Genomic DNA, 22656 nt, shown 5'->3' with positions numbered 1-22656 from the left:
AGTTAGCCTGATGAATGGGCCTTACATCCCCGAAATAGTTAGCCAATCGGAGCTTTAGTTTTGAGAGAATTATGTCTTAAGTGTGGGTGGGGTAATTCCATACTGTCCTGCCTTGCAGAACAAATAGGAGGATTTCAATGTTTTTATATCAGCCGAATTAAAACTAAAGGGGTATAATGTGTACACTATAAACATATACTGACATGATGTAAGAAATTTGATTCTGCAACATACCTTTACAAAAATATGCCACTTCATATGCACTTTGTAGAATCTTATACAAGAAGCGAGACAAATCCCCTTTATTGAGAATACTTGTTAATGACTAGACATTGCACAATTATGGTGATTTTTATATGTATTGCCTGTAAAGTGACTTATTTGCCCTTGACAGCAGAAAAAGGATGAGAAAAATGCAGAAATTACCAAATTCACTTATTTCAGAATTTCAATTCATTTATGTGTAAAAGTAATCCTGGTCCAATGAATCATATTGTATTAACTAAAAAAAAATTATTCATCACTTTCATGAATAGAGACAATCTTCTATTCGTTTCCCGTTGCCGGTTCACTACATATTTCTCTACTAGTAAAGGCATTCAGAAACGTCAGCAAAACATAAAAACCTGAGGTAGGCCAACTTTTTATGCAATGTATGCTTTCTGGCCTTCCTGAAACAATTTTATTTGTTGCATTATATGTGTCATTTTCATTTCAGCAGTTACATTTGGTGTCCCATATGTCTGCTTCAGTGTATGACAAAGATTCGTTTTAATATCTTCTGCCTTGAACACAGCCTTAAGTAATACATCTAACTCTTTATACATTCAAACCTATATGTTGTATTGTCAAATAGTGACTAAGCTTTCATTTCGTTAAATTAAGCAAATGCTTGTGGTACATCTTCAGTAATGTGGTGTTTCGAAGATTTGCTTTGTTTAAATAAGGATGTGTCACAATAAAAGAAATAAATGCATAGTGATTTTTACAATTTTGCAGGTATCACTTTAGGCCTAGTGTTCCAATTAATTTACCTTTTTTTTTGCAGTATTGAAAATAAAATCTTTACCTTCAACATGTTTAACAAAGCTGCAGCCTCTTTAGTATTGCCCAGTGAAAAAAATCCGCAGTGATTTTGGTAAATATATCTGTATTTTCTTATCGATTGAGATATATCACATACTAGGATCTTTTGCTGGAAAAAAACACTTTCTCTCCTGACATTTGCTCCAAAGTGTTGTTTATCTCTACCTTAAATTGAAAAATTGTTTCTCGTTTATTTGGCAAGTTGTTTTTTTTAATTTGCATAACACATTTTATGTAAACCATTACCTTATATGTTCTGATAGATTATCAGGAACTGTTTGAAATATGTTTTGAATTTATTCTGTTTATTGGACAAGTTGACTTGCTTCATTTGATACCATTGTTGAATTATTATATTGTTTCGACAAGGAATCTGTTTGTGCTTCATTTATACAATACTTTATAACATGTATGGGGGTAAAATACGAGACAAGCTTTATTTCACTAGCGTATTATCAATTTTAAGTAATGGCTTAATTACACTCCCGCGACGTCAAACATGTGATAAAGTAGAATATTAATACACTAGTCAATAGTATAGATCTTAGACTACAAGAATTATTTAACCTTTTCCCACATGAAAACTGTGACACCATGATGTTGCTCTGACGTCATCATGTTGCCCATGATATTAACGTTACGCTGGTGAAATTGATAAAACCGTTAAAACCATTGAAATATATGAAATAAACAGAAAAGTCGTACGATCAAATCATGTTTCACTCGTGATCAGCATTCCTTTTATTTTCATTTGGGCTGCATCACTCCTGACAATATTGCACCTGTTGGTTGAAGATACTTCGACATTAAACTTTTTTTTTTGTTTTTCTTGTTTTTTTTTTGTTGGATTTAACGTCGCGCCGACACATGATAGGTCATATGGCGACTTTCCAGCTTTAATGGTGGAGGAAGACCCCAGGTGCCCCTCCGTGCATTATTTCATCACGAGCGGGCACCTGGGTAGAACCACCGACCTTCCGTATGCCAGCTGGATGGCTTCCTCAAGAATTCAACGCCCCGAGTGAGGCTCGAACCCACATCGATCGATATTAAACTACATCGATCACATTTCCTCTATCTCAGACAAACACTAATCCTTATTTAGGTCTAAATAAATAATATACAGTTATTGACTTATGTTTCGGTCAATATGTGTTTTAACGGACCTGTAAAAATGATATTGACCGAGGACGCAGTTTACAGGTCCGTAAAAACACATATTGACCGAAGTCTGTAATTTTTATATTATATGCCATTCTCAAATGCACTCATTTGACTGGCCCGTATTTCGTACACATAAGAAAAAGTAACATCCTAAGAGTCATTATCACTTTTGCTGGTCAATATCGCTTTTTGCGGACCCGCGCGTGCACCTCTTTCAACCAATTACATCAGCGCATTTGAAAATGGTATATAATATTCTTTAGTGCATTTTTGTGATTGCAGAACAATCATGGTATTGAAAACTCTGAAAATACGTAACATGCTATCAAAAAAAACTAACTGAACAAATGCGATAATTACATTTGTATTCTCATATTTATATATTCTGAAGATGAGTTTGATTTGTCATTGTCCAATATTATTTGATCAGTCGTTTCACTAGCGACATTGGTTTGAGATTCACGCGTAGCTGGAAGCTGACAGTACTGATTTCTGTCCTTTTTGCTGTTATCTATTGACTCGTATTGCATCGAAGAATCTGTTTCTGTACTTGTTCCTGAAATTCGAAGCAACACAGTCTGGTAAATATATCCTAAGAAATGCAGCCTGCAATCGAAACTGAAGCCAAAATGAATAATTATGGTTTTGTTAGTATAATACAGTAAGTATCGTATTTACCGAATCCGTGACCGGGGTTTTCATTTAATTCTTATTTATTTTGCAAATATTCACATATAAATAATACATTATTTCATTTGTCTCCGATCGGATAGTGGGAATCCAAAAATGCTTTTGCATGCTGTTCTGCTTATTGAAATATCTAGAAAGTTCTCATATAATCTATCCGACATTTGTTCGTAAGATGGAGGATTTAAGCCATTTCGATCTGCTGTGTTATCACCTATTGCCACAATGTATATCATATTGACGCGTTCTTCAAACGTGCCAACGCGCCAGAACAAAATGGCAGAAATAAGTTACCATGGCCTAACTTTAAAATCTAATCACTTTTGCAATTAACTCAAAATTACTCGATGTGTTTTTCAAAATGAAACAGTCCGCTCTGAGAGTTATTTGAAATGATTCATATCATGGCATTGTCTTAGAGTTAAATTGAAATCAAGGAAAATTGTTACAGCAAAGGGGGATTAAACTGTGAATAGTATGCTTATAAAGGTAGTATTAGCTTTTTGTATCAAATGTCACCTGTTTGGCATCCAACAACATTTCCTTTTCTGTCTGTAACATCTTTAGACACTTGGATCAGTTCGTATTCGTTTATATTATGATAATCTTTCGTGTTTGCATCTAGGAAAAATTACAAACGATGATTGCCATATTAAATAAATTACACTTGCAGAATACACAACTCTACTTTTGGCATATCTTTACTTGTTGCCCACTGGTAAGTAATATATGCGCTGTCGCAATATTGTTTTAAGTACGATATGTTTAACAAAATTTGGTCCAGTCATTAAGCAGCGTTTGCCATAATATGAATAAAATATAGAATTCAAAATGATAACATATCATTCAATAATATCAATAATACATCAAAACATCGGTGAACTACCGAAACACGTTCATAAAACTGTCAGTATCCGCTATCAAAATACATATGGATGTGTTCATTTCTAGTTAATGTATCCGGTTAAAATAAATTACGATAATAGCTTCAAATAGTATACAGAAGCAATAGAAGTATAAAGAATAAACTTAAGGCAAAACGCTACTGAGTGGGTACAATTACTTGTTGTCTGTTTATCGGGATGTGTTTCAACTGCATGGCTTTGTGTGCTTAGTGTTGACCTCCGTCTGAAAAACAAATTCCTTAGGATCACCTTTGAAAACGGCAAGATAGTTATTACATGTATGTTAAGAACATGAAAATCGCTTTTGAAATAGCCTTTGTGGTGTACTTTAGGTATTGGACTCGTAAAAGAGATACTCCTTTTTGTAGAGTATTCAATTCCTACCATAAACCTACTTTGACTGCAATTTTCAATGGGGACGTAGGTTCAAGCCCTATTGGGACCTTTTTTTTCATTATTTTCCCTTTTTTCTAGTAAGTTTTAACTTCTTCCAAGACTTATAATTGATTTATTGTACAAAAGTGGAAAATTATCATTTGATAAGCAATTTCTTGCTGTTCAAAGTGAATTTACCTCTGAAACAGAAGGGGTGGAGTTATACATCTTTAAGAATACTGAGTTAATGCGGTAAATGTTCTCTATTTTGCCTTCACTCTTTAGATTACATGTTGTGGAAGAAATGTAGGTAGGTTATACTTTTGCCCCGAGGTTATTTCTGAATGAAGTGAGCAAAATTCAAAACAGACCCGAAGGATTCAACCTCAATTTTTCAATGTTAAGAGTTAGAATTCTGTCTCGTTAAATCCGTTTACTTGAGGCACCCTGGAGAAAAATGATATTGACAGTTATATTTTGTGTTTTATAATTGTTTACCAATAGTTTGGTGTTTATTTTATCAAATTTAATGATATAATGAATTCTCTGCAAACATTTTGGATAGCGGCCATCACTTAAGGAAATACCATACATTATACAAAGTTTATAAAAAAACGGCACGGTAAAATTGTTTAGAAATTGCAACACAGTGCGAAACACGGACAACTGTAACAATATACCAAGCAAATATTACTTTTAGTGGTCTAATACCTTAAAGAAGTGCCTATATTCTCATTATGGATTGAAGGGTTGGTTTCCAATGGTCAAATTTATATATTTTATTAGGAAAACACCCATAACGGTCTTTCTGTTAGAAAGTGACAAAGCAAAATGTAATATTGTATAAAACATTGCTTTAATTATTTATATTCAGTAGGATTTTTATTCGAGAGTATATAATATAGTGATACATTAATATATTGATTATATATTCTATCAGAAAAATATATGGCAGACCAAAAATATCGCTTACTTAGCCTGCAAAAAGTTTAAACGTTATGTTACAAAATAGAAATCTAAATATCCAAAGAATCATGAAAGTAGTCTTACCTCAGTCGTCTATTCACGATAAAAACAATGCCAACAATAATAAGGGTTGTTACGAAAGTACCAACTCCAACAGCCACAAAAGCTCCAGTGTTTGAGGAATCACCATAAGCTCCAGGACGAGGCAATGAAGCTAAATTAAAGTAATCAAATAAATTATTAATTAATTGTGAAAATACTTCCTAACAAAAATACGGTAGGTTTGCTTTCCGACGCGATACTGTCGATTGTATAAAGATTTTTTAGAAGAACAGTTATAAAATGTTATTGCTCTCTTCAATATAAATCACTTATAAAATTAAAACTAAAGACTGTTTTGAATAAAACAATAGGTTGCTGTCAAGCTATAACAAATTAGTTCTATTTCACATTATTATGAAACACCTCTTCACGAGGTTATGCAATACCTCTCTGTAATATCATGCCAGATGTCCTCATATTATATATTACTCACACACTTCGATAATAAACATTAGTTTGATTTATGTAGAAATGCGTTGTTGCTTTAAACCAATGTCACATTTTATACACAAGCCAATGTATTCAATGAACATATACATTCAATGAGCAATGATTTGTAAAGTATAGCATTCCAATAAGGGAATGTGACTATAAACCTAAAGTACAAGATAGTATTAGTGTAATTATTTTGATTATGAGTACAACTATTTATACCTACACAGAGCATATTTCTTTATTGAACATTAGATATTGCATGCATATCCTCAGCCATTAAAAAAATAATAATAAGCATTTTATTAAGTGTCACATGGGAACATGGGTATATTTTTCTGTCAGTTAAATAAATACATAGTTTAATGGTTTTGTTTGAATAAGTGTATTAGAATGAAAATAAAAAAGGCCTTCATCCTGATATCATCTGATTTACGGATGTTCGTGGTTATGAAGATTGGATATTTAAGCCTTCAAATTCAATATCTGTGCATCTGAATTCGGAACCATGGATGATAAGACGATAATTACAGCGAAGGCATATACACTTTATAATTTACAAGAAAACCTCAATCATGATATCTGGATAAATGTAAATTTTCAATTTCCACATTAAACACATTTGAATCAGATGAAAGATTTACAAGTTTCTATTATGTATATATACATTGTACTTATATTAGGAAATATACATTTAATCATATGCGTGTACATATATTTTATTCGCTAATAAGATAATTATAAATAAATCTTGAAATCTTTAGAATGGCTTGTAAACTTTATACATTTTTGTAAATTGATTTAAAGTATATGAAGTGTATGACTTGAAATTTTTACAAACATTTTCGTATACAGATTACTGCATTAGAGTTAAGACGAGCATAGAGTCCATATGACTGTCAGAAAAAAAACACACATAAAAACAGCAAAACCATATGTCTAGCAAACACACCGAAAATATAACCAACCAAAGTATCGTTTCAAACTCGAAAATACTGATAATACGATTTGTTCGATTGTATGTATCCTTTATCTTTATTAGAAAGTGAGGTAAGTATTTGATTCAATATTTTTCCATGAGCATTAATGATAACTATATGCTAGATGATGTGAAACTGTAACATCTGTCAGTTGATTATAAACAGGAAACCTTCGGCAAAATTAAAGACGTCTTTCTTCAAAATATCTTAAACAACATATGATTTTATCATATGCAGTTTCCTTGACCAATAATTGTTACGCCTTGTAAATGAAATAATCTTAGAACTGGAAAGATATTAAACAAACAAATATGGCAGCACATTTTTCTGTTCAGTGATTCATAGTAATATCAATCATTTATAATTTAGTTTGAAGGCTAGTGCTGAGAAACAAGTATAAAACAAAATTATATTCAATTCTATATTTTGTAAAATGAAAAGATACAAACCTGTTACCATTAGTTTGAAGGTAAAGTTACTACTTCCGACCGAATTTTTGTATATTAGTAAATAGTTTCCAGAGTCAGTGTGTGTAGCACTGATGATCGTCAGACTGGATTGCAGGCCTATTGTAGTTATAATTATATTTTTATCATCATCGAGCGGCATCAAAGTAAGCCCTCGCTGTCTCATCCAAATAAAACTTGTTTTGCCTGGGTCAAGGTACGATGCAGCAGTAAAAGTTAATTTTGCCGGCATATTTAAAGCACTTTTAACAGTTTGTATTTGCCTTAATACTACAGACGGTCTAGGTTTACCTACAATGCAAATGAATATATATTATGAACATCAGAAACTTCATTTTTATTGTTTTTACATAAAAAAATCAGAATTACTGGCCAAATGAGTTTTCTTTTTCATTTGATTGTCTTATTTCAAAAACATATTCTACTTAGAAAGTACGAAAATTTTAGATAAACGATAGAGAATGGAAAACATGCGTGCGCGTGTTTTTATCGTACAAGTTCAAATATACTAGCTGATAAATATCTTCAGAAACTGAAAGCAATAAAGGAGAATCATGCATTCCGCCGTTTACTAGTCTCCTTACGGCGTTTTACCGGTAGCGACTTCTGGTGTGCCTTCCATATATCCGTCTGTCAGTCACACAAAGAAGAATCCTTCGATTACTTTAAACGTACAATATATTTTTCATGAAACTGGGAATGCAGAACATGGATAGATGAAAACACGGAGAATATTTATGTCCTTTTGTGAAAGATGTGCACTAGAAATCTTTCAAATACCTAAATATAACATGGAAACGGTTTTAATGTTGCTGAAATGTGCAAATTACATTATATTAATAATTGAGTCAAATTGAACCATTTTTTGGGATCGAACTCTATAAGCCTTATAATTTAAAAGAATATTTTGGAAGAATATTTCTCAAGTTGATAACCGATTTTCTATACATAGTTGAGAAAGATATGTACACATTCCACGTAAGGACACGTCATGACTGAGATATGTTAGCATTAATGTAATATGCGATTAGTTTTAAAATTGCGTCTACAATATATGTGCTAATTATATACATCCTAAGTATCTGTGTGAAAATAATCGATATGTGTTGTTGTTGTTGTTTTTCCCCCTAATTACAACGCTGTAAATGGCAAATTAATGGCAGGTGATTTGAATATAGGAATTCTTAAAACGTTTGGAAAGCTGTTTCTTGTTTTAATTTATGAGATGTAAGCTACCATACAGGAGAGCTTTAAAAGAAGTCTAATAAGAAGGTAGAAACAACATCTTGTCAAAATTATTGTTGTCTTTTTTGCATATGCATTTTTGTATATATCTTGGTAGGACATTGATGTCTAGTAAGAATTTCTGTTGTCGGTAATAAAGGGTACGATCTTAAGACATAAGAATGATTCCTTTCTGGTTGGTAAAGAAAATGATTAGGTTGAATCATAACTTAAGATTTTTCGAAAAGAACCTAATATTCTTTGTTAAATCGTCATTCACCGGAAATTCAAAACTCTTTTTGTGCAACCAACACTTTTAGGAGACACTTAGGTTTGCTCTTTTCCGTACGTCTGTCCGTCAGTCCTAATTGGTGTTGTGCTAATCTCAAAAAGTATTTGACCCAGATTCATCAAATTTTTAGCAGCAAATTAAGAATTCAAACAATGATCACAAGATATCTTAAACTGAGGTCTCATATATTTCATTCAGAAAAAAGTTATCGCCGTTTTTCGACTTTAACTGCTGGTCGTCTCGGACACAATGCAACGCTGAAATAAGCATTTAAATACAAAAAATGATAACAAATATATAATTTAATAAATAATAATATAAATATAAAATGTGCAGCTTTTAAGGATATAGATAAAATTTATACGAACACATGTGGTGAAACGTACATATTTTGAAGATTTGTATTAAAACAGTTGTACTCACATTTCACAAACACTGTCAGATTAGCACGAGCCATGTTGCCATAGTTGTACTCGTTGCCTCCAATACAAGTATACACACCAGCATTAGAACAATCAGCCTTTTTCATATTGAAGGTAAGTCGTTTACTTTTGGCTGTTTGTTCAAGTATTGTTTCGTTGAACAAAATTGATATATTTGAATCGGGATTGCTATCAACAACACAAGTTAATTGCACTGTGTCGTAGTAACTGACTACAACTGTGCCGGTTTGAAGGTCGTTGGTGGTAAATTTTGTGATGATTGTTCTGTCTGCAACAGATAATAATACATGTATTCGCATAAAAAGGGTATTTAAAAATCTCAATATCATATTACAACATAATAAATGGCAAGGATCAGCATTTAGAAATGTTAGGCATAACATGAAAAAGATAAAAGATTTTTATTCAAGTATTTTTACATCAGTACATAAGATTTACATAAGAAGAAAACGGACAATAATTGTTTGAAATTTTTAATGTTCAAGAGTTCATGTAAAAGCATACGAGTTCATTCCATATATTTCTATTCTAATAGCCAATGTCATAAACACAAGCACGTCTAAGTTAAATTACATAACTTGACTCAGATTTGCCATAGATATTAGAAATTTCGTGATTTTGTGGGGGAAAAAACACCAAAAAGAATGGACTTGCTTTGATTCCTGGCATCAAAATAGTACCCCTCATTATTTCATGTATTAGTATTCATTTCAAGGGCATATGATGAGCTCATTTAGGTCAGATATGACAGAAATTAGTATATTTTCTAAAGGTTTAAAAGCCTAATACTAATTTATGATCGATTTGATATTTTATGTAGCATTATTATTAATATTATTATTGAACCATATTTCTAAAATAACTTTTCATACGCATACACGGTCAAAAGCACTTTATTGTAGACACTCAAAATAATTCAATAACATATGAATACATATCTACAATGGCATTACTTTTAGACTGAATTAGCTCGGCCATACAAAATAAAATATCTTGCACTCGGGATAATAGGTAACATGCTGTAGATTAAATTTGATTAGATAAGATACGTTAACGGCGTCTATGCTTTTTAACATGAGAAATTGGCATTAACATTTTTGGAAGAGGGTCATTCATTTGTGTGCGCAAGTTCCTTCATTTTTCAACAGATCTCTATAGAGCTTGAACGGCATGATTGTCTTGCAAATGTAATATGGCACTCATAATTCTTTGTACTAAAATTAAACATTATTTGACTTTGTCTAAGGAAGATCCCATTACAATTTGTTCCGAAATATTACAGGAGAACATTAATAAGTGAATAAAGCTATAACTACACAATACAACATAAGCCAGATAATCCGAATCAATTCATACTTTTCCCTTTATCCTCTGCATGTAGTGTTTATACATCTCGAGTAAGAGATTCCTTTCCTTACCAAAATATTAGATTTCATTGTTCCTTATATTGTTGTCACAAATGCTCAAAACCTAATGCTAAAACATACAGTACTTGGAAATTCGATCAGGGTGCTATGACAGTCGCAGACGAGATGTAACCGCCACAAACTGAGACTCCTTAGCTGATGGTGATATTGACACATTTGTTTAAAATATTACTGATACAATTACATCCATTTCAAAAAAGCATATCCTTAACAAATTTATAGGACACTTCTCAGATGCTTAACGACAAGAGAAAACATACTGTATTTAGTTAAGTTTAGACCACACTTTGTTTCTACGATGTAAGCTATTTTCTTAAAACTATACTGAAAAGAGATTAACTAAATAAGTTAGCAGATAAGGAATGAATTTAGGAAGGCCTAAGGTTCCCACTTCATGGATATAGTATAGCTGTATGATACCAGTATAAGCATAATTGTTAAAAGAGTATTTTAGGTAAATGTATTTCAGGATAATAACACATTGTGTAGTTGTAAATATCCATCGGCAGATTTTGTTAAACGAACTGTAAGTTATATCAATACTGTGCGTACCCTCGTAATATTCATATATTCACACATGACGAAGACACTTGTTGTGTCTTCATGTCTTCGTTTGCACAGGGCGGAGACACGAGGACGCAAAGGAGGACAAACTACCGATTTGTCGTTTCGTCGTGTGCTTTGGAGTCTCTTCGTATCTTCTTGTGCTCGTGCTGACGACCCGAGGACACGATAGGATGACGAACTACAAATTTATTCGTGTGTTCGGACTAAAGAAACGAACGGGCGACCCCTATAGGGCAACGGGACCTAGTGCTTTTAGTTTGCCAGTAAAAAGGCATATAGACAAGACAAATTAGAACCATTTCTCCTTTTATATCAAGTGAATGTATCGTACTATATGTTAGAAATCATGTCTTGAATGTAAATTAAATTTAATAAGCTGCATTTGTCGGTCAAATTTGTTTATTCTACACTGATTTCGACCGTTTTTGGTTTCTTTTTATAAAGAAGCCAACTATCAGATATCTCTAGATGCTTGAAGAATTGACCGTTAAATACACTGAATACATATATATTCATTTCGTGCACACTTTTCGTTTTAGCTTAATTTCATTTTAGCTTAATTATAATCTAATATGTTCTACTTCCTCCCTTTTAGTTGATATTCATATTCAAATTCCATACGAAATACTTTTCACTTATTTAAAACAATAAAATATATTTCAATAGTGGTTGAAGAAAAGAAGATAATACTCGTGGCATTTTAACGAAAAATTACTTACAAAGGACTCTCAGGTAAAACGTTTTACTAACTTCCCCTACTTCTTCGATATCACTGCCGGTAGGTTTCATCATGTAAGTCAAAATGCAAATGTACATCATGTTATTTTCTCGGGACACATTTGAAATTGACAACACCGCAGTGGTTGCCATTGTGTAATTTCCTTCACTTTTCCATTGTAGCGTTTGACTAGTAGGATTTCCTGGTAACACTGGACATAGAATTCTAAACGTGGAGCCTTCAGCTACGCTGTAGTTTTTCATCTCATCGATACCAGGGGGATCTGTTAATTATTTTGTACATATTATAATTCAGTAAAACATATGTACTGTTTTATAACAAGCAAAGTCGATGAATTGCTATCCCCCGCCGAATGGACTTGTGTTGAAGAATGTCAAGAAATATATCCAGTAAAAAGTTAAGGATGTTACTAAGAATCAAATAATTTTATTACAGAAGTCCTTCAGGATGTAGGAATGATTTTTTTCTAACGTTAAGGTAGTTCTGCACTTTAGGATCGAATTTTTTTTCTACAATGTAGAATTTGATTAAACTCTGATTTTTCAAAACTTCGGAATATTCTAAGAAAATTCAGCAAATAAAAAAGATAGGGTCGTGTGCTTGATTTTTTGCTAGACTGATTTGAAAAATTTCGACCTCACGCAAGTTTTCATAATGGGAGACTATGGGAAAAACGCAATTTTCAAAACATTTTCGCGAATAGAAATATTTCTACTATGTAGATTTTAATGTAACTTCTCACAGTCATAAATAGACATATGGCCTATAATATGATGAAATAAAATGTACAGGTCCGTATGCTTATTTTTGAGATATTTGGCTACGATTAAAGTGAACCGTCTATTACAAGCTAATTTTAAGACATTATTTTGAATTATTTAATGTGTAACATGTTTTAATATCATATTTTAACTTTAGAAAGATAGTAACAGTGCCATTTTAATACATTTATTCACAGGTTGCCCTTAATTCATAAACTGATTTTTGTTTCCGTACGCCAAATCCAGGCATTATTCTACGTTTTCCGAATAAGTGACGTTACGCCATCACTTCCGGTTTTTCAAACGTGCAGAACTACCTTAAGAATTTTTTCATACTCTGTGAGCTTGAAGAACATTAGTTTCCAAGACAAACAAGATAAGAAACAAGAAATATCTTTAAAAAAGATGGTCGGTGAATTGTATTAGGACAAGTTTATGAGGTTTTCATATCAGTTGTGTTATTCTATCATCTATCTAACATTTTGAAAATGGCAAAACTAAACACAACACTTAAACAATATTTTAATTTTTCACAAAGGTCTCGTAACGGTGCAATATTGTTTCGTTGTTTTTTTTCTATGTCGAATAATTACAGCAGTAGTCTTGAAGTCACTTCTCTACCTAGAAGACATTAATCGATCGGCTAATCACACCCTCATTCATGTGATACGCAGACCGTATTCAGTTCTCCCTGTAAATTGATACATATTGGTATTTGAACATGTTTCTATTACACTTATTAAACTTACTTATCATTTTAGATATAATATCAATATTCTTGCTAAATATATTGAGCGAAGCGTAGCTTTAAAACTGTAAACAGCGTCATTAAACACTCCTTGTCTGACATTTCACTTAGCGTTGCACAATCAGGAGAGTGAAAAACAAGAACAATCTTTAAAAAAGATTGTCGGCTAATTGTAGTAAGACAAGAAGTATATGAGGTTTACAAATCGTGTCATTGATTCTATCATCTATCTAACATTTTGCAAATAGCAAAACCAAACACCACACTTAACAACAATTTAAATGGTTCTCTTTAAAATGTTCACAAAGGTTTCCTAGATGTGCAATTTTGTTTCGTTTATTCTACGACAAATAATTACAGCAGCGGTCTGGAAGGCACTTCTCTACATAGAAGACACTAATCACACCCATATTCATGTGATACGCAGACCGTATTCAGCTCTTTCTGTAAACTGATATATGTTGGTATTTGAACAGGTTTTTATCATATTTATTAAACTTACTTATCATTTTTTAGATAAATCAATATTCTTGCTAAATATACTGAGCGAAACTTAGCTTTAAAACTGTGAACAGCGTCATTTAGCATAAATGCTTCGTCTACATTTCACCCAGCGTAGCACAATCAGCAGAATGAAACAAATAGACACTCTCGTCCGATCAGGCAGAGTGTTGCATACATCGTTCATTTTGATAAATTATCTACAATGCGTTATCGGGTAGTCTGATTTGCAAACTGAAATCACGTGGCATGGTCACGAATGCGTTCTTAATACGGCATTCGCCGAAAAACACGGGTCACCGAATTCGTTTTAATTTTATAGGGCATTTTCTCAACCCACTGTTTAAGCATTTCTGAAATTTTGTAAAATTGAAAAAATGGTGGTACTTTATAAAGCATATAATATCCCACTTAATGTTATAGAGATTTCAGGTCTTTCTGGTTAATATGAATACAAAGTGTAGTCAATATTATATAAGCATAAACATCACTAACAAATCTCTTTCATTTTTACATGTTGACATAATGACCCCACCTACTTTATTTTCAATAGAAAAACGTATTTAGATCTACAAAAAAAATCTGAAGTTAAGATTTTCAAAATATTTTGCAGCTTTAATGACACACTAACATGCTTCAAAATGGAAAGAAAAAAGTTGGGGTCATCATGCATCTAAGAGATTTGTTAAGAAAAAATCTGTTAAAAATTGGTGAACTTTGAATTTTGATATTTTTTTGTTCTTTTTGTTTTCAATTTCTATTTTCAGATAATATAAAGTGCTATCTTGAAAACTTTTATTTCGTTTATAGCTGTTCACCATATGTATCAGTCAGGAAAATATCAAAACCAAACCTGATCTACTTTAATAGATATTTGAATTTCCTATCCCTACCGCATTGTAAATCTTACGTCAATTTTAGGCAAATGACAGCCCAAAATAAGGGTGATTTTTTTCGCAAAAAGTAGATTCTATTTGGTTAAATGGTACATTATTAGCCATATTTAAATTATTTAACATTAATGTTTGGCAAAACTTTTGTTACAAGCAACATTCGAATAAACTTTTTTTTTCAAAATGGTGGATATCCTGAGAAAAAAAAACGCTCGTACATTCTCAAGACAGCACGATCAAGTAAGAAATCTGGAACGTAGGTGGTGATAAATGTTGATAAATGTTTTTAGAAGGTTTGAAAAATTAAAAAACAGGAAAGAAAAAAAATTAGTGGGGCGGGGGGGGGGGGGGGGGGCGGGGGGGGGGGGGGTACAAAACTTCACATGTTGATAAAAGATATTAATGGAAAATAAAAAAAATATTTTTTGTGGGGATGCATGATTGGGGTGATGTGGGTGACTGGGTGGAGTAGCGAGGTGGGGGACGGAACAACTTCACATGTTGGTAAATATTCATGAAAAGTTTGAAAATTAAATCATTTATTTATTTATTTGGGTTTTACGGCGCACCAACACAGTATAGGTTATATGGCGCCAAACAGGACTACAAATTTTGGTTTCACATCTCATTTACATCGAAATAAAAACATGAGGTATGGAATCAAAATTTGCATAACTGCTGGAATCACAGAGTTACGGCAAAACCAAGTGTTAAGACCCTATTAGTCGCCTCTTACGATCATGCAAGGGTAAGGCAGTGGTTCCAATTCTTTTCATACACAGATCGTCCCAGAACAACATCAGGAAAGAAAAACGAAATTGGGGATGTGTGGGGCGGTGTCGGTGGCGGTGACCGGTTGAGTGTACAAAACTTTACGTGTTGATAATAAATATTGATGGGAAATGAAAAATGAAGAAAAACAATTTTGTGGGGGGCCGGGTGTGAGTACACAACTTCACTTGTGGATAATAAATGTTCATAGAAAAAATGGAAGAAGTTTAATGTAATACTACTAATTGGTTCGTTTTTTATGTACAACTATGTGGATTTTTAAACAATAAAAGGGCAATAGCTCTGAAGATACTACAGAGATCCTGACGAAATTAACTGAGCACTTTCTCATTGTGGTTATCTAAATGTAATTTAAGTTTCACAGTTCTATGTGAAATATGTCACAAGTTACGAAGCAGAAATTGCCATTATTATTGTACCCTATGTAGTTAACACTACAACTACTAGGGGCCATATCTCTGGTGTTACTTGGGCAATCTGATGTGAAACTTGACAGGCCGCATTATCCTACAGTAGTTATCATGTATATGAAGTTTCATTTAAATATTTCAAACCACTTCATAAATATGACTCCGGACGCAAGGACTGACGGAGGGAAAGACGAACGGACGACGCCAAAACTATATCCCTCCGCCTTCTGCGGGGAATAAAAGAAGAAAAATATCAAAATGCTTCATAGCGTAATATGTGACAAATATAGGCCTTTTTGCGCGCCTCGTGAGACACGATCAGGCAAAACTCCACTCAAGCTACTTTTATAGTAACCCTATTATATCAGAAATACGCTTGTTAATGAAAATACATTTATTTTTCTGAAAGTGAAGATTTTTTTATGGTTGAGACTTGACGGAAAATTGTTTTCGTTAGCTGATGATTTATTTGTTGGTCTGTGTTATGTTACGCCCGAGGGCTGTAGTCGATTTTATAAAACTGAACAGAACCTTTTCGACCACATAAACAATGTATCTTTTGATACAAATGAACCTTTTCTTTGTCTCCCAGACGATTATAAACTCATGTTTTTATCCAAGATGTTCACAGGATAAAGGTCAATTTAATAGTAATGGGACTGCATTTATTGAATTTTTTAAACAGAATGGACTTCATTAAATGGCCGTGTAGGTGATGACGCCGGCATTGGAAATATACGTTTGTGGGTCACAAAGGCTGTAATCTAGTTGTTTATATTATTGTATCCGAATCATTGTTTCCTTACATTACATCCTTTACAGTCCATGATCCCAGTCAGTTATCAGACCATATCGTAGAGACTTAGCCCTCTTTGCACATGGGAAACAATCTGTTTATATAGTGAGATTGTTCAGTTAACACCGTTTGCTAATCCTAATAATAATTGCTATACCAGTGCAATGGAAAAGTAATCTATCTATGTTAAATACTATGCATGATAATTCCCATACTTTGATGAATATATGTGGATAGTAGAGATTATTCTCTTTCCAGCAGTAGCCTTTTAAACATATTTTACCTTGTGAAATTCTGTGTGTTTTGACTTTTTCAAAATTATCGTCAGTTTGTTGACAAATTTCACCACAGAAAATGTCACACTTTCCCCAGGGCATTAACTTGTTTGCTCTTTACACAGTTTTCTATTGAGATTGATAATCATTGTGGCAATTATGCATAATTATGCATGCTTTTTCCCTGCGTAGAGGTAAAAAGTGTATAGTTTGCATAGGGTACTAGGTTAATAGCCACCTAAGCCTACAGTAAAGTCATAGCGGAGTTGTCTCCAGTTTTTCAAAATATTTTACCCGGGATCATTTTTTTCAGCTCAAATAACTTTTTTTCCATAATATTTTTTCAGTCTACATACAGGTACTTTGATGCAGTTAGCTACACATATATCTGAAATAGATGGTTCCTACTTGAAGTTTGCATTTTTAGTTACACTGCCTAATCAGATTCATTGTGTTATTGAATTTACTTATGAAAACATTTTTATTCATCAGCATGAAAATGGCTCTGATGATAGTGATTATTTAACGCTAGATAGTAAATATATATGGAATATTGAACTAAAAGATGATTATGTTAATGCTTTAAACGATACAGTGGAAACTTAAAAGCTAAATGATTTGATTTTGCACACTGGAAGTGTTGTAAAAAATGTTGACGTTGAGTCAAGTTTGCCCGATTTTAAGTAAAATGAATAGTGTAACTGATAAATTGTTTAAGGAAAAAATGAATAAAAACTTCCAAAATGTTACATCACAAAACAATAAGTCATGGTTTGATGATAGCTCTGAAAAATAAAGAAATGTATTTTATGACTTTTAAATCGTTATAGAAATTGTAAAACTGACGAAAACGGAGTTTTGCTGTCTAAATCACGTTCAGATTATATTTGCCAAAAGAAAGTACGACGATGAACGTACACGAAAGTTTGAAATTGTACTGGAAGATGTTAAAAGCCGCCTCACACGTTGAAGATCCAAATATACCATTGTCTGCTTTTGAAATATATTTCAAAGGTAAAATACTCCTGACGATCACTTTTTCAGTCCTAATGAAGGCGTGTTTTACTGTAATGAACGTTTTCTTAATAATGAATTTCAGGTTATATTCAATGATGTACCTCTAAGTAATGTTGAAATCACACCTGTCATGGAACTAATGACTGGAAAGAGTGCGGGTCCTGACCTTATCCACTCAGTCACGGAAGCCCCATAGAAATGTTGACTTCTAATTTTGGTACAATGTCATCACTACAGAACTGTTAAAGCTTACTATTTATAAGCGTACCTATGATCCGTGACTCATCAGGAACACTTACGATGAGATTAGATAACTAATTTATACAGTTATATAGTTTCTTACAGAAAAGCATCAGAAGCTTATATTCATGAAATTGAAATTGAATATTATATGAAATGAAATGGGTTTTCATCTCGCTCCCCTATTTTATTGTATACTCTTTATTGAATAATTTGTACGTTTGTAGCCTTGTATTTAATAGAGAAATTGTGTAAGCATAACAGGATTCAACTTTATAAACATATTAACTGTTTAAACTACGAATGTGCAACTTTTCGACATAAAGAATAAAATAGAAAATGACGTCCACATCAAATGTATCAAGGACAATGACGTCAAAATGCAATATAAAATTAGGCTTACTAAATACATTGTATATACATTAGATCTAAATAAATGATACAAAAATACAAGTAAAGATGGAGTTTAAATTGAATCATACCGCATGCATAACCGTAAACTATCTGATGGCGTGGTCACACTACACGTAGTTAATCGTAGTAAGGAATGATCGTAGTTGATCGTAGTTGATCGTACTAAGCGTAGTTACACGTAGATAATCGTAGTCAAACGTAGTAATGATCGTAGTTCGAACTTATGATTTGTCCGTAGTAAGCAAATAATTTTTCGACATGTTCAAAATCTGACAACGATTAACTACGATGTTTTGACCCTACTGTGACCGTAGTTTGAACGTAGTTGATCTTAGTTAAACCTACTTGATCGTACTTAACAGTAGTGTGTATCGTTTTTGATCGTAGTACAAGAAAAACACATCGACAGTACGGTTCAACTACGATCAACTAGGGCTCCACTACGGCTAAACTAAACCAGGGCTCCACTACGGCTAAACGCTTTTCCGTAGCTCAACGTAGTTGATCTAATTTGTCGTAGTTGTTCGTACTTCGATCGTAGTATATACGTAGTAACTTGTGGTAAGACGTAGTGATACCCTAGTTAACCCTACCCGATTTACTCATAGTTGAACGTAGTTGTTCGAACTTACACGTACCTCAACGTACGACAAACTACGTTTAAAATGAACTACGACCAACTACGTGCGTGAACGTAAATGTGACCATTGCTTAGAGTTCATACAGTAAGCATTCGTCGGCGTTTTGTTACATTTCATCGGCTTTATGTTTCGGGGTCGGAGGTGCATTTATTGAACACATTTATTCTTTACATGAGTGATAATGGAAAATCTTACCGTTCCTTGCCGGCTACCAGAAGAGAATACAACTTATGGCATTTCATTTCTTGTAATTTAATAGAAATAAGCCTATTTTTGTTCAGTTAAAATATTATGTTATGGCCGATTGTACTCTCTTCAGAGAGTTTTTGGTTTGATACTTTAGTACTGTATTTTCTCATGCTGTGTTATTTCTGGTTTAATAAGCATATGCTTGCAACAAATCGTTGGTTTTGCAAATAATGACTGTTTGATAAATTTGAAATTCTAACTGATATTTGCAAATTGCTAATGCTGTATATCTGACTTTCATTTGTGTTTATAGTCTGTGATTGTGATGAGACATTTACTGAAATATAAAGATTTATCTTGCCTCCTACAAGTTTCTCGCATTTCTATTGGTCAACAGACGTCACGTGGAGACAGGATATATTCCATATCCTGTTAGTACATTTCAGATATGAATTTTGATTTTAAAAAATGGCTGCCGCTTTGTTAATTTACAAATTATTAGATTATAGCATGTAAGTAAAGGGTAGTCAGCAAGATAAAATCGTTACACAGCTTGTTGGTGACAGGATACGGGGTATACGCTGTCTCGAAAATCCATATCAGGCTCGAGCGAGCCTCATATGGATTTTCGAGACAGCGTATATCCCGTATCCTGTCACCAACAAGCAGTGTAACTATTAATACGAGTACAATTTAACGATCTTTGAAAGAATTTGAGTATGACTCTTTCCGAAAAAGGAGTGTTCTAAAAACATTACATGCTTGAAGTTAGTAGTACAGCAATAACAGCAGTGACACTAGTATTACTGCTGTTCCTGTTGTCATAAAAATACTAACACTACTTTTAGTTTTGCTGCTGTTGGAAAGTTCTAACAGTAAGCACAGCAGATGGAGATGTTTAGAGGTACAACATGAAATCCGTTTTGAAAACAAATGCATTATGTGGCGACAACAAAAACGTTAAATCTGCTTACTAAAGTATATTAGTCGGTTTTCATGTATCACGAAATGAGCTAGATTAATTGCTGTAATTTACAATGTTAATTGGGGCGGATGCAATAAGCCGTGTTGATATGTTCAATAAGGTACATGTTACATTGCGGACAGATTTTCAGGATGTCGGCGGAATACGTTAAAAGAATGTTATATAATTACGATAACTGAATAGATTCGGGTACTCAGTTACTGCTGTATCCTGCAGAGAAACGATGGTTTCGATGGATCAGGTCCACTAAAGTCATCATCAGGAGCTGAATGATATATACTATGGAATCATTTCAAGAATTTAATACATTAACGTACAAAGATGTTTAAAACTTTGCACATTGCCCGTTTTTGAGAGACGAATATTCAGGATTCATATACACGTCCTAAAACATCGAATATGATTTATTGACTATATATATTAAACACGTGCCGAGGGAAACGTCTGTGTGTCCGGAAAGTCTAAACATATTTTCGTTTCTGGATTGTTTATTATTCGCATATTCATGTATTTACTCTCTGTTAAGTTATTTATTTTGTTGGGTTAAACGTCGCGCCGACACAATTATAGGTCAAATGGCGACTTTCAAGTTTTTAAGGTTGAGGAAGACCACAGGTGCCTATCCGTGCATTATTTCATCAGGAGTGGGCACCTGGGTAGAACCACCGACCATCCTTAAGCCAGCTGGATGGCTTCCTCACATGAAGAATTCAACGCCTCTTGTGAGGCTCGAACCCGCATCGATGAGGGGCAAGTGATTGAAGTCAGCGACCTCTCTGTTAGGTTACAATGTTTTTCCATATTGATGTCTAAATTTCATATCGGGTACATGATGTCATTTTGATGTGTGTCGTTGAGGTAATTTCGTGAATTTACGTCAGTATAGTTAATTTTATTCAGGCTATTGAGTTCGTTATATTTATGTAATATTATATGTGTAGATACGTATGTAATGAAAAGATTATTAGATTTGCATCTAGAAATATGCCCTCGTCCTTTAGCGGAGTAATATTGTGCTGCAAAACTCGTACATATTTCTCCATACAAAGCTGATAAGTTACAAATATAAAATTAGCTTTACTGTTCAACAGTCCAAAGAATCCAGTAATTTTAATATTGATATACTTATGATCATTTTATATGACTTTTAATATTTCTTTCAATAATGTTATTATATTGAAAAGTTAAAATAGTTTTTAAAATGCAGAATTCCGTTTAAGGCGTTATAATGAGGTAGACACTTACATAAAATATTCAGGTTTATCGTTTTAGATGTTACACTGAAATTTCTCCTGTTACTTGCAACACAGCCAATGCTCACACCGTTATCGTCTTTTGATGTGTTGTACCGTAATACTGCAATATCACTCGCATAAACCTCTCCAATTAAGTTTTTGTCTGACAGTGTGCTTCCATTTGAATATCTAAACCATTCTATATGGGGTAGTGGTCGACCGAACGAAGACGTACACTCCACTATAAGGACAGAGTTTTCTTTCACGTTGACTATTTCCTCTCTGGTAATTACACTACCTTTGTATTTTAAAGTCAAAGCGTTTACTTGAACTGAAAAATGTATATGCCGGAATAAAATACCTCATGCAAGAAGAAGATGAAAGCAAAATAACGATTCCTGTTCAACTTTGTTGAATACTTTTTAAAACTGATTAAAATGAATGAACCCGTTAAAAAAATGTAGAACATGACTTACTAAATACGCATTCGTACCTTATAATTACTTAATCCCATAACACATACAGTTTTTCATTTAAGACATTCGTTCAAATGGAGAAATAATTAAATAAAAACGAAAGTGGCTTTACTTACACCCAATTTACTTACACTTGCAAAATAAATGGAATACTTATACAAACAGATTTGCCGTCAGCACAATATGACAGAGCTACGTAGGCAATTATATTGTTAAATATAAGAACAATTATAATATTGCATCAATTTTGACAAATTAGGTTTAATTCCAAATATGTTGCAATTTTAAAAGTTTGGAACTAATGTGAGGTCCGTTCATCACACACAATGTGACGTGTACTTAATTATTTTGGTAAATATTAGACTATGCTAAAATAAAGTCCCACCTATATTTCTTATGGGACCTTTACTGCCCATGCATCAGACAC

At 33.1% G+C, this 22656-nt stretch overlaps 1 protein-coding gene across 1 annotated transcript; it reads right to left on the bottom strand.

Annotated features, from left to right (window-relative positions):
- Positions 1-1259: 1259 nt before the first annotated feature.
- LOC123528101 (hemicentin-2-like) lies at positions 1260-22070 on the bottom strand. The gene is made up of 8 exons (XM_053522883.1): positions 21764-22070; positions 11837-12118; positions 9104-9391; positions 7147-7455; positions 5268-5397; positions 4001-4065; positions 3457-3558; positions 1260-2806 (listed from the first exon to the last, which is right to left on the bottom strand). The coding sequence occupies exons 2-8, from the start codon at positions 12096-12098 to the stop codon at positions 2607-2609; spliced, it is 1356 nt and encodes a 451-aa protein (XP_053378858.1). The 5' UTR covers positions 12099-12118; positions 21764-22070; the 3' UTR covers positions 1260-2606.
- Between the last annotated feature and the right edge of the window lie 586 nt (positions 22071-22656).

Source organism: Mercenaria mercenaria, chromosome 14 (assembly GCF_021730395.1).
Source record: "Mercenaria mercenaria strain notata chromosome 14, MADL_Memer_1, whole genome shotgun sequence".
NCBI lineage: Eukaryota > Metazoa > Mollusca > Bivalvia > Venerida > Veneridae > Mercenaria > Mercenaria mercenaria.
The sequence above is the reverse complement of the archived record's forward strand: the minus strand, read 5'-3'. Positions and strand labels throughout refer to the sequence as shown.